Consider the following 12,753-nt stretch of genomic DNA (forward strand, 5'->3'; position numbering starts at 1 on the left):
GCTGAACCATCAGGGAAGCCCCATCTTGGCCTATTGGTCTCAACCAAATCACAGAAGAAAGGACTCACTCTGTATCATTTACCAGCTGGACAAGTTTCTCACTGTCCTCGGGTCTCAGTGTTCTCATCTATATAACAGGATGATATCATGCTCTGTAGACACTGCTCTGATTACTGAAGACAATGTCCACTTAATACCAACACGGTGCTTGGCACATGGGAGGTGCATGGCAGCCATGTGTATTTCACCCTGTCAGACTCAGGCTGGTCTATTCTGTTGGCACAGCTGAGCACACATGGAGTTTCACTTGTCTGGTTACTTGCTCTGTCACTGGGTACCACCCCAGCTAGGAGTGCTTCTCCAACCCCAACCAAAAAGTTTTGCAAATGCGCTATGTGATAGACCATATTTTTCAAAAAATAGCCCAAGCTGCTTTTCCCCTCCCCTTAAACCTGAGCAAGTCTGGGCCAGCTCTGACTGATGGAGCACAAGAGAAGTGATGCTCTTCAACTTTGGAGATAAGGTCACACCAAGGATGCAGCTCCTACCTGGCTCTCACACTCGGGGGACACGCAGTCATGTATTGTGAGGAAGCCCTGGCCACAGGGAGAGGCTGCCTCCCAAGTATCCAGGCCAATGGCTCCAGCTGAGTTCCAAGCCAGCAGCCAACCTCAGTGACCTGTGTGTGAGTGGATGACCCTTCCAGTGGTTCTAGCCTCCAGCCTGTGAGTTGGCGCCAGCTGATGTCAAGTGGAGCAGGATGAAGGGAACCCCCTCCAAGCAGGCCAGCATTGCAGACTCGTGAGAAAAACAAAGGTTAGGGTGGATCTTCACCCAGAGACAGGCCTTAGAAAATCTGCAGAACAAGCCATGGATTTCATGTCCAATCATATATCCATTTTATTTACAGCACCACAGTATTATCACTAAGCTCTCTAGATGCAGTCTGTCATTTGTATCAGCCACCCCACCGTGACTGTGCCCTAACTTCTGGGGCCAACCTCTTACTGGGTGGGGTCCCAGAAGGTCCAGACCTAGGCAAGCAGCCACTGGGAAGCACACCTGTGCATTCCCCCATTGGGTGGGGTTAGCCGTGACCCTGAGAATTAGCAGTTCGGGGACCTGCATGTGGTAGGCTCTGGCGTCTGCACTGGTGCTGGGCCTAGGGATCTCCAGCAGCTGGGGTCCCCTTGGACTGCAGGCTCTTCCTCCTGAGGACGATCGTCACAGGGCCATCAGGCAACACCTTGATGATGTTCCAGGCTTCAAACCGCGTGAGTCCCTGCATGGCGGTGCCGGCCAGGTGTAAGATTTCATCTCCCGGCTGGACTGTGTCACTCTGTTCTGAGGCCACCCCTGGGATGAGAGAGGAGAGTGGGTGCCTTGAGTGACAAGGGAACAAGCAGTCACCACCTACCCTGGCCTCTGAGGAGCCAGGACAGCTCAGAAGGAAACTGGAGCCCATCCCTCTGGAGCTCAGTGGTCGATCTAAAGCGAGGCATCCCAGGACTTCCCTGGTGGCCCAGTGGTTAGGGCTTCACCTTCCAGTGCAGGGGGCACAGGGTCAGTCCGTGGTCAGGGAGCCAAGATCCTGCATGTTGTGCAGTGTGGCCAATAAATGAACAAATAAAACAGATCAAGCATCTAAACAGACATTTCTAAAAAAAAAAAAAAGCTAAAATATACTGGGCAATTATATATCACAGGCTTTGTGTTAACACTCAGCACTTATGGCAAGAGTCCTAGGACTCTAGTAGCTCTGTTACTGTTCCCTTTTCATGTGGGAGGAAACCAAGGACTCAGGTAACTCACCTGAGCTACGAAGCTGCTGCGTGATGGGGTCTAGGTTTGAACCAGACTTTGTGGCTTTAGAGTCCACATCCCTTGGCCCCACATCACCCTGCAGCTGGCAGGCTCATCCCCGTGTAAGCCAATGGGACCAAGATGGTGAAGTGACTTGCGTAAGGTCGTGCTGTCATTGGTGGCAGAACTAACACTAGAATCCAGGTCCAGTGACCTGGAGATGTAAGCTCATCTCAAATCAACTTTCAAAAGTTAAAAATATTGGGAATTCCCTGGTGGTCCAGCAGTTAAGGCTTGAAGCTTCCACTGCAAGGGGTGTGGGTTTGATCCCTAATTGGTAATTAAGATTCTGCAAGGAAATAGCAACCCACTCCAGTGTTCTTACCTGGGAAATCCCATGGACAGAGGACCCTGGCAGGCTACAGTCCACGGGGTTGCAAAGAGTCGGACATGACCGAGCACACATACACACGTGCTGTGCAGTGTGGTCAAAAATTAAAATAAAAAGTTAAAAATATCTTTCCCAGAATTGAGGATTTCCCAGGTGGTCCAGAGATTAAGAATTCACCTTCCAATGCAGCGATTAAGGTTGGGGAACTAAGATCCCACAGGCCTTGGGGCAACTAAGCCCATATGACAACTAAGCCCTGCATGACACAACTAGAGAGAAGCCCATGTGCCATAACTAAGACCTGATGCAGCCATAAATAAATAAGGTGAAGTCTTAGTTAAGGATAAAAGAAAAACCCAATTCTATATATACATATATATTATATATATATAGCTTCTCCAGAGTTGGAGTAAACATAGCATCCTTTGGAAGCTCCCATGTGAGCCTCAGCAGTTGTAGCAGGCCTCCCAGAAACAAAACTAGTCTGCAGTGGGGCCTCCCTGGGGCACAGGGAGAGAGCTAGGAGGGCCTTTGCGTCGCAACATTAAGAGCCCAAAGAACCCCGTCCACAGCTCTTCTTATAGATCAGGAGCCTCAGGCCCAGAAGACAATAGTCACTTGGCAGTTAGAAGCAGAGCTGGAGGGCTTCCCTGGTGGCTCAGTGGTAAAGAATCTGCCTGTCAACGCAGGAGACATGGGTTCGATCCCTGATAGGGGGAGATCCCACATACTGTGGAGCAACTAAGCCCATACACCACAACTACTGAGCCTGTGCTTTAGAGCTTGGGAGCCTCATGTGCTGCTACTATTGAAGCTTTCGTGTTACGGAGCCTGTGCTCTGCAACAAGACGCCATTGTAATGAGAAGCCCATGAACTTGCAACTAGAGAAGAGCGTGCATACAGCAATGAAGACCCAGCATAGCCAAAAATTTTAAAAAAGAAGCAGAACTGGACCAGATCCCAGACCATGTGACCCCTAGTCTACATCTCCTGGCTCTGGGACTCAGGGGGTCCAGCTTGAGAAGCAGTGAAGAATTAGGGGTGATTGTATGTGACAGCTGCAGGCCATACATTATCTTCCCAGGAAAACCCAAGTAACCTCCAACTAGGGTTGGCTTGCTCCCCAATCCATGATGAACAAAATCTCAACATTTTGAATAACAGTAGGAGCTGATGGGTCCAGGATTAGAATGAGGTGAGTGGGGCTGGGTTCTGCTAGTGGAAAGTCGGACTCTGTGTTTTGTTCATTGTGGGCTTTTTGAATTAATTTTGATTTAAAAAAATATTGCATTGAAACAGTCTGTATCTTGATTACTGAATATTTCGGCACCCCCTTCAATATTGCACCCAGGACTTCCCTGGTGGACCAGTGGATAAGAATCTGCCTGCTAATGCAGGAGACGTGGGTTCGATCCCTGGTCCAGGAGGATTCCATATGCCAAGGGGCAATTAAGCCTGTGCACCACAACTACTAAGCCTGAGTGCTCTAGAGCCCCAGCTCTGCAATGAGAGAAGCCACCACAATGAGATGCCTGCACACCACAACCAGAGAGTAGCCCCCGCTCTCTGCAACTAGAGAAAGCCCACGAGGAGCAAAAAACACTCAGCATAGAAAAAATAAATAAATAACAAATAATTTTAAAAAATTTAAAAAATGACATTCAGGGCCTCACGTACTTCACCTTGGTCCCATCCCTGCCAGGCTGAAGCCAGAGCAGGCTGGGTCACTTACAAGGACCCAGCAAAATAGAGGGATTACAGGGATGTCTGAGCCAAGGAGAACAGGGAGAAAAAGCAAAGTCAAGTTCGTAAGAGGTCTGCCTGCCTCCCAAAAGGGCCTGGGGTTGTGGGAAACCGGTAAGCCCTGTAGGGCCCTCAGAAGCCTGTGGGCTGCCTGGTCCAACACACAACTAGAGCTGAAGCCAAAAGGGGGACCCACATCGCACCTTTGAAGATCCTATTAACCGTCAGAGGCTTGTCCCCATGCAGGGAGCCCTTCCCTCCTTCCAGGCTGAAGCCCAGTCCCGCAGAGGTCTTTTCCAGGGTCACTGTGCAGACTGTGCCCTCTGCTGCTGAGAAAACACAGAGGTTTGTTAGGGATGTTCTCCTTCTGGGTATCAGGTGAGCCTGGCTGATGCTGCCAGGGAACTTGTGCGCATATGTGGATTCACCCGTGTGTGTGCATCGCCCAGCTGGCTAAGTGTTCTGAGGACCAGGAATGGCCCTGCCAGCACTGGCCTCACACATCCAAAAGTGATGTGGCCCACAAGGCTTCTACCAGGCAAGGAGAACTTACTGGATTCTATGGAGACATCACTGGCCACAGAGGCTGAGCCTGAGGAATCAGTGGAGGAGTTGAGGTCGGTCGTGGCCTCCAGAGTCGGCCTCCTGGTGACGATCACAGCTTGCCTGGGCTCCCGAGCTTGGCGGAGGATAGCCAGGGCATCATTGTGTGTGGCTCCTTTGAGAGACTTGCCGTTGATGGAGAGAACCTCATTGCCTTTCTGAATGGTCCCTTCCTGGGAGGCCAGCCCATTAGGGAACACCCTGTGAACCTGAGCAAACCAGAGGAGGTCAGGACCCAGGACTTACCATATTGGATCTGGATTCTTGCTGGAGGAGGATCACGACCAGTTAAACCCAGGTTCTTGTTGTTTAGTTGCTAAGTGACCACCTCTTTTGTGACCCAATGAACAGCAGTCTGCCAGGCTCCTATGTCCATGGGATTTTCCAGGCAAGAATACTGGAAGGGGTGCCACTTCCTTCTTCTGTGCATCTTCCCCACCCGGGAATCGAACCTATATCTCCTGCATTGGCAGGCAGGTTCTTTACCACTGAGCCACCAGGAAGCCCAGAAGATTCTTTCAAAGAAAATGAAAGGTGTCCTAGCTCAGGGCTGCTAGCCAGCTTCACCCCCTTCTCTACCCACAGCAGAGATCACTAGCAAAAATGGCCAGACTGGCCCTCAAAATTCTTTCCAACACAACGTCCTAGACTGTATTGCTACAATCCTAGTTAACATTTGGTCACACTCTTTTGCCCTTTGTGCTCTGCATCAGCATTCTCCCAGGGAAACTTTCTTCAAGCACTGATTTTGTGCCATATTAATAGATATTGTGTTAGAAAAGTTTCCAAGGTCTAAGAAAATTAAGAACATTGGATAAAATACAAGCTCTGAAAATGTCTACTGTTTAAAAAAAAACATTAGAGACTCTATAGTGCAGGCTGGCATGATAATTCTCTAAGAACAGGCCAAATAATATAGTGATCCCCAAAAGGTTCAGCAAAGCATTCTTTTTTTCATAGAGAAATTCTCAGGCCACATGTTTCACAGAATGCAGAATTATTATCCTAGGAAGTCTGAATATTTTTAAAGCTCCTCCCCTAGAAATTCTGATCCTTAATTCCAATTAAGAGACCATCACCCACCTAAGTTCCCTTTCTGAAAAATGTGTAGTATTAAAAAAAATAAAAAACCTCATGTCTTTGCGACAGTTGTCTTCTTTTTTTTTCTGTAATACATTTTTTTTTTAAACATGTATGGGGCTTTTTATTTTTTGGCTCCACAGTATGTGGGATCTTAGTTCCCTGACTCAGGATCAAACCCACCACCTCTGCAATGGAGGCACAGAGTCTTAACCACTGGACTCCCAAACAAGACCTGCCTCAGCCTTTTTAATGATGTAAATTCTAATGTGCTTAATTAGGAGGACTGAATGACAGCATGAGTAGGCAATCGCTAAACTGTGCTATGTGTTGTTTTGCTGTTATCCTTTGATCAAGGTTCTTTGTTTCTCTAAACAGTTTCAGTGTTGGAAAAATTCTGTTATGGGGTCAGATGTAGTCAAGATCCTCTGATTACGAGACCCGAGTAGGAGGCAGAATTTCTGTTCTGCATCTCCATCCATCCTCCACAAGTGAAGCAAGCATGCCAACGATCCCCCATCCTGAGGCATGGGGAAGAAAACTTGCACATGTCAGTGGGAACCCAGCTTGTTCTTGATAAAGGACGGTACTCAAAATTAGTTCTCTTTGAATGAATCTGGAAAGGAACAGAAGCGCTCAAACATGGAAGGAGAAAGGGGAAGTTCGGTGCACAGGATCAGCCGATGTGTACCGCTCCCGGCTTTTGAGGCAGTGTCAGGGGTGGCAGCCGAAATGGGGGCAGAAAACTCCCCACTCCAGGGCAGACCCACAGATCCAAAGTGTTGTTCCCACAGGCAAGCTCTCTTTTCTGCTCTTCAATTAGGGAGCAGACTGTACCGTCCAGAACGTCTTTATGGTGATCTGCCAGTGCTCAGTGTCAGAACTGAGTGTCTAATAAGTGTCTAATACTTTTTAGACAATCACCAACCCAAGATCCTCATGGGTTTTATGTGCTTTTTTGTGGTGGAGAGCTTGCTTGCAAAGAAGGAAGTTGCTGCTCACACATGACTGACTCTGAAATGACTGAAAGCAGTGTGCCGAGTTACCCTGCGTACCAGCTGGTCCCGCGAGAACAGGGGGCTGGACCTCGAGATCTGAAGCCTTGGGTACAGCCTGAGCTGTGCTCTGTGAATAGCAACAGAAACAGCTTCCTGACCTTTCCAGGTGGGCCCCACCGCCCACCACCAACCATCAGATTTGCTTTACCACCGTCTGTGTTAACACACCCCATCTCCCAGTGGGCAAACCCAGGAAAACAGCCTCCTGTACCACACCTGCCTGCCCAAGGCCTCTTTCTGTCCAGGTGAGACCTCTTTCCATCTAGATGTGCTGTGCTATGTGTCACAGCCAGGCCTTCAATCCTTCCTGTAAAGCCTTTGGCAAAGGCTCCTGTGGTCATAAATCATTCTTGTCTAAACGTTGGTGGCATATGTATGTCAAGCACAGGGAGCTCAGGTCAGTGCTCTGTGATGACCTAGATGGGTGAGATGGGGTGGGGAGTTGGGAGGGACATCCAAGAGGGATGTATATATGTATACATGTATACATGTATATATGTATATACATATATGTATATGCATATATATGTATATATATACATATATGTATACCTATAGCTGATTTGCCTTGTTGTACAGCAGAAACTAACACAAACATCATAAAGCAATTATACTCCAGTAATAAGATAAAATGTTGGTTGCTCAGTTGTATCCAATTCTTTGTGACTCTATGGACTGTAGCTTCTCTGCCTATGGGATTCTCCAGGCAAGAATGCTGGAGTGGGCTGCCATTTCCTACTACAGGGGATCTTCCTGACCCAGGGATCAAACCTGGGCAGGTCTTTTGCATTGTAGGCATATTCTTTACCGTCTGAGCCACTGGGGAAGCCCAGTGGCTTATAAAGTTAAAAAAAATTTTAAATGTTGGTGGCTAATAGGTTACTGATCTCTATTTCCAAGAGACATGACACTGAAAAAAATTTGTTTTGAAATTTCTTCCTGTTTTCTTGTTGTTGAGATGAAATTCACATAACATTCAATTAACCTGATAGCTAAGTTGGTAAAGAATCCGCTTGCAATGCAGGAGACCCTGGTTTGATTCCTGGGTCGGGAAGATCTGCTGGAGAAGGGATAGGCTATCCATTCTAGTATTCTTGGGCTTCCCTGGTGGCTCAGCTGGTAAAGAATCTGCCTGCAATGTGGAAGACCTGGGTTTGATCCCTGGGTTGGGAAGATACCCTGGAGAAGGGAAAGGCTACCCACTACAGTATTCTGGCCTAGAGAATTCCATGGACTGTATAGTCCATGGGGTTGCAAAGAGTTGGACATGACTAAGCAACTTTCATATCACTTCACTTCACTTCAATGCAGTGACATTTACTGTGTTGGAATTTTTTAAATGTCTCTCCAGGACCTTCAAAAATGGAGGCATTAAGGCTTTGACTTCAAGAAATTCTGATAAAACAGCTCTGGGGTGAGGCTGAGATGCCTGTAATATTTTTTAAAGTTCCATAAGTGATTCAGATTTCTTTGGGTAAATTAAAGTTGTTTTGTGTACCCAGAGACCTTTTTAAAGTTAAGGATCATGGGACTTCCCTCCTGGTCCAGTGGATAAGTTATCTATGCTTCTCTAAGTATCTTAAACTCCTGCAGTAACCTCCCTGCCCAGGGCCTGGGGTTATGCATTCCTTTGATCCCTCTCCTGATAAGTGCTCCCCTCTCCAAGGGTCATTGCCTCTGGCTCTGATGAACCCCATGACTGGGCCACTCACCGTGATCACCTTGTTTTCTAGATCTGCTCCTCCTGCCAAGCTGAACCCAAGGCCGGCCCCTTCCTCCTTGTGCAAGATGGTGACATGGATGCTGTCTAATTGCTGCAGAAGGAAAATATATATATTAAAAACATTGTATTGCAACAGCATGAACAATTTACAAGTATTCTTCTTCCCCTCTGTTCAACTTTAATAAAACTACAGAAGATCAAGATTTAACAAGTGTTCTAACATCAGGCTGTGTGTGTGCTTAATCATGTCTGACTCTTTGCAACCCCATGGACTGTAGCCCACCAGGCTCCTCTGTCCATGGGATTCTCCAGGCAAGAATACTGAAGTGGGTGGCCATTTCTTACTCCAGGGGATCTTCCTGACCCAGAGTTCAAACCCACGTCTCTTGCATCTCTGGCATTGGCAAGTCAATGCTTTACCACTAGTGCCACCTGAGAAGCGTAACATCAGGCTGATTTGCTCTCAAATCGCAGCTTGTCCATGTTCCCAGTTGTGTCAAACCCATCTCATTATTTAGAAAAAGAAAACTTTCTGGGAAATCATGGGAAGCTCAAAAGAAAAAGAAAATGCATGTACGGCGACCTGTAGAGTTCTTTTCCTCTCCTGTGCACCCATCCACACCCACATCTGTATAGATGGGGCTGGGTGCTACTGAGTTAGCTGGAAATCGAAGTTGGGACAACACAGCTCTGCCACCTGGTGTGGGATGGGGTCAGCCTGGAGAACTCTGGGTCAGCAAAGCTGGGGTGGTGCAGTTTTGCAGGAGTTGGTGGTTCTGTTTTACACCTGCTGCTCCATGGGGCCAGCAGCAGCATTAAGGAGCCCAGCTGGCTTCTCACCCTAGAACACACATGTGTACACATACACACACAAACACACATGCCCACCCAGGCACACACACAGACACACACAGAGTACTTCCCAGCCTGGACCTGGGCTCACCTGGAGCCAGAACAATCCCTCTGCAGTGTCTAAAGTCAGAGACCCTCGTCTGGTTTTAATGGCGGTGGGGGGGGGGGGGGTGTCTCAAACTCAAGTGCATCCAGGGCCCAGGCTGACCACTTAAAAGAGCAAAGGGGACAGATGTGAGAGAGCGAGGGGAACTACAGAGAATGGAGAGCACATCGGCTCGAGAGGACCCTCTGCTCCTAGGAATGCAGACCAGTGCTCCAGGACCATTCATGCCCTTTGTTAAAAGAGAGAAGCCAAGAGACTTCCCTAATGGTCCAGTGGTTCCACGGATCTGCCTTGCAATACAGGGAATGTGGGTTCCATCCCTGCTCGGGGAACTAAGATCCCACAAGCCACAGGGCAACTAAACCTGCAAGTTACAACTAGAGAGTCTGTGAGCCATGGCTAAGACCTGATGCAGCCAAATAAATAAATATTTAAAAAGAGAGAGAGGGGGAAGCCAGAATCCAGGTTTTGATTCGGGTTTGATGATATTTAGAATATTAATATAATACTGAGCTTCCCTGGTGACTCAGATGATAAAGAATCTGCCTGCAATGTAAGAGACTTGGGTTGGATCCCTGGGTCAGGAAGATCCCCTGGAGAAGGGAATGGCTGCCTGTTCCAGTATTCCTGCCTGGAGAATTCCATGGACAGAGGAGCCTGGTGGGCTACAGACCATGGGGTCGCAAAGAGTCAGACATGACTTAGCAACTACACACACACACACACACACACACACAATATAATACTTTTTAGACAATCACCAAGCAGACCAAATACAATACACCTGCAGGCTCTCAGGCCACCAGTTTGTGCCCTGGCACAAAGGAATAACCTTAAATCAAAAATTCACTTGCTCTGGCACCACCAGAGCCTCTGCTGTGCCGCTAGCTCCACGAGCCTTTGATCTGGAGTCCCCAAGACCCAGGGGGGGATGAAGGGATGAATGGACTTCACGGTCCCCACCTCTACTGCAGCACTGGCCCAAACCTCCCAACTTGTCCCCAGGCATCAGCTTACTTGCCTTGTAAGAGCACTTTGTCAAGTTTAAAAGCAAATACTCTCCCAGGGAGGCCCCAAGAAGGACAGCTATGTATTTTACACAGTACTTTGTTGCTGTTGTTCAGTTGCCAAGTCATGTCGACTCTTTGCGACTCCATGGACTGAAGCACGCCAGCCTTCCCTGTCCTTCACTATCTCCCGGAATTTGCTCAAACTAATGTTCATTGAATCCTTGATGCCATCCAACCATCTCATCCTCTGTCACCCCCTTCTCCTCCTGCCCTCAGTCTTTCCCAGAATCAGTGTCTTTTCCAGTTAGTTGGCTCTTCACATCAGATGGCCACAGTATTGGAGCTTCAGTTTCAGCATCAGTTTCAGTCCTTCCAATGAATATTCAGGGTTGATCTCCTTTAGGATTGACTGGTTTGATCTCCTTGCAGTCCAACGGACTCTCAAGAGTCTTTTTCAGCACCACAATTTGAAAGCATCAATTGCTCAGTGCTCAGCCTTCTTTATGGTTCAACTCTCACATCTGTACATGACTACTGGAAAAACCATAGCTTAGCCTCTGTTATTTTGTTGAAATCAGGCTCTGGGTAAGATGGTGTCAGTGCACAGGTGATGAGAAAGAGCCCCAGAGGCCCAGGACATCTTCTCAGGCTCACCCATGCCCTTGATCTAGAGCAGCAGTCCCCAACCTTTTTGGCACCAGGGACCAGTTTCATAAAAGACAATTTCCCCACAGACTAGGGGAGGGTGATGGTTTCAGGGTGATCCAAGTGCACTACATTTACTGTGTACTTTATTTCTATTATCATTATATCAGCTCCACCTCCGATCATCAGGCATTAGATCCTGGAGGCTGGGGACCCCTACTGTACGGAATGCTGGCTGTGATGCCTCCTTACCCTCTCCTCCCAGTCTGGATAACTCCAGTGTAAACAGCCTTCATGGACTGGGGTCTCCTAGACAGATGCAAGGCCCGTGAGGCTGTGCTTGTCTGAGCTGAATGAGCCTCAGCTCTGCCTGACCACTTCCTCTCCACAGACTTTTGGGTCATGCTCAGAAGGCATAGGGGAAGTGGGACTTTCAGAATGACTTGACTGAGTGTGGGAGCCTTTGCAAGTCCTGGGATCAGTCACCTCTCGGTGAGCAGGGCAAGTCTTCAGGCAAGAACTCAGAATTTATGATGGACAGCTTACTCGTAAGCAGCATCACCCTGGAGATGCAGGCCAGGCAGGCAGCCAGGGGAAAGTGGAGATAGAAAACCTTGACTCTGTGACCTTGAACCTCACTTTCTCCTTTATTAAACTATCAAAAAGATACAACTCTATGACTGAAATCACTTCATGAGTGACAAAGCTCCCTACACTGGAAGGTCTGATTTTGGTCCAGTGATACAGCGCCCCTCTGCCCTGGGCAGGGCACAATCTTACTCTGGTATCTGCCCCTGGGAACCACTGTCTCGACTTCAAGGATCCCAGGGCCACATGGGTTGCTTCTCCTCCGACCTAACTGAGGTGACCACATTGCTCTGAGCAAGGCCTTCATCTCTGTAAGAGCTAAGTCACTCAGTCATGTTCAACTCTGAGACCCATGGACTGTAGCCCACCAGGCTCCTCTGTCCATGGGGTTCTGCAGGCAAGAGTACTGGAGTGGGTTCCCATTCCCTTTTCCAGGGGCTCTTCCCGATCCAGGGATCAAACCCATGTCTCTTAACGTCTCCTGCATTGGCAGGTGGGTTCTTTACCACTCATGCCACCTGGGAAGCCCTTCATCTTGGTAAATGCCCATAAAAAAGAAACCTACCTTTAATGTAGCTTCATCCAGAACCTTCACTTCCTCTATGAGCTTCTTTAGTTCCTCTGTGCTCAGCAGGGAGATAACTGATTGACCGGGCTGAGGGGTGCAGTGGTCACAGTCGTTGGCTTCCGTGGACTCATTAAGACCTTCCGTGTATTCTCTCAGCTCCGAAAGGCTTGGCAGGGAGGCGAAGCACACAGTATGAGTTGTGATGCTAACAAGAGCTAACAGCCTTTGCATACCTACTGTACTACCGGAGGGTGCTAATGTTCATTCTACAAGTACATGCAACAAGTCTATGAATAGATACTAGCATTTCTTCACCATAGAGATACAGACATTGGGGTTCAGGGAGGTGGGGAAACTTGTCTATGGTCATGTTGTTATGAAATGCCAAGATCTGGAATTTGAAATCACAGATTGTGGTGTGTCTGACTCTGAAGTCTGTGTTCAAAACTTCACCCTGAAGTATAACTGATGTTTTGGGCAAATCTGCGTTTATATGACTACCAAGAGTGAGTCCTCTCTCTCACACACACCCACATACTCACCCACACACTCACAAGACCCATACACTCTCACACCCACATA

At 48.1% G+C, this 12,753-nt stretch overlaps 1 protein-coding gene across 9 annotated transcripts in view; it reads right to left on the reverse strand.

Moving 5' to 3' along the window:
• Nucleotides 1–875: 875 nt before the first annotated feature.
• Nucleotides 876–12,753, reverse strand: part of IL16 (interleukin 16) — a 113,325-nt gene continuing 101,447 nt past the window's right edge. For 8 of the 9 annotated variants that reach the window (XM_070478218.1, XM_070478224.1, XM_070478223.1 and 5 more), the window contains 5 exons: nucleotides 12,169–12,337; nucleotides 8,392–8,493; nucleotides 4,492–4,750; nucleotides 4,142–4,267; nucleotides 876–1,356 (listed from right to left, as the gene is read on the reverse strand). In XM_070478218.1, the coding sequence (XP_070334319.1) occupies nucleotides 1,163–1,356; nucleotides 4,142–4,267; nucleotides 4,492–4,750; nucleotides 8,392–8,493; nucleotides 12,169–12,337 (850 nt within the window). In that variant the 3' untranslated portion in view covers nucleotides 876–1,162. The remainder of the gene's footprint in view (nucleotides 1,357–4,141; nucleotides 4,268–4,491; nucleotides 4,751–8,391; nucleotides 8,494–12,168; nucleotides 12,338–12,753) is intronic. The other variant, XM_070478219.1, reaches the window with a different exon arrangement.

The sequence above is a fragment of the Odocoileus virginianus genome, chromosome 16 (assembly GCF_023699985.2).
Source record: "Odocoileus virginianus isolate 20LAN1187 ecotype Illinois chromosome 16, Ovbor_1.2, whole genome shotgun sequence".
In the NCBI taxonomy this organism is placed as follows: domain Eukaryota; kingdom Metazoa; phylum Chordata; class Mammalia; order Artiodactyla; family Cervidae; genus Odocoileus; species Odocoileus virginianus.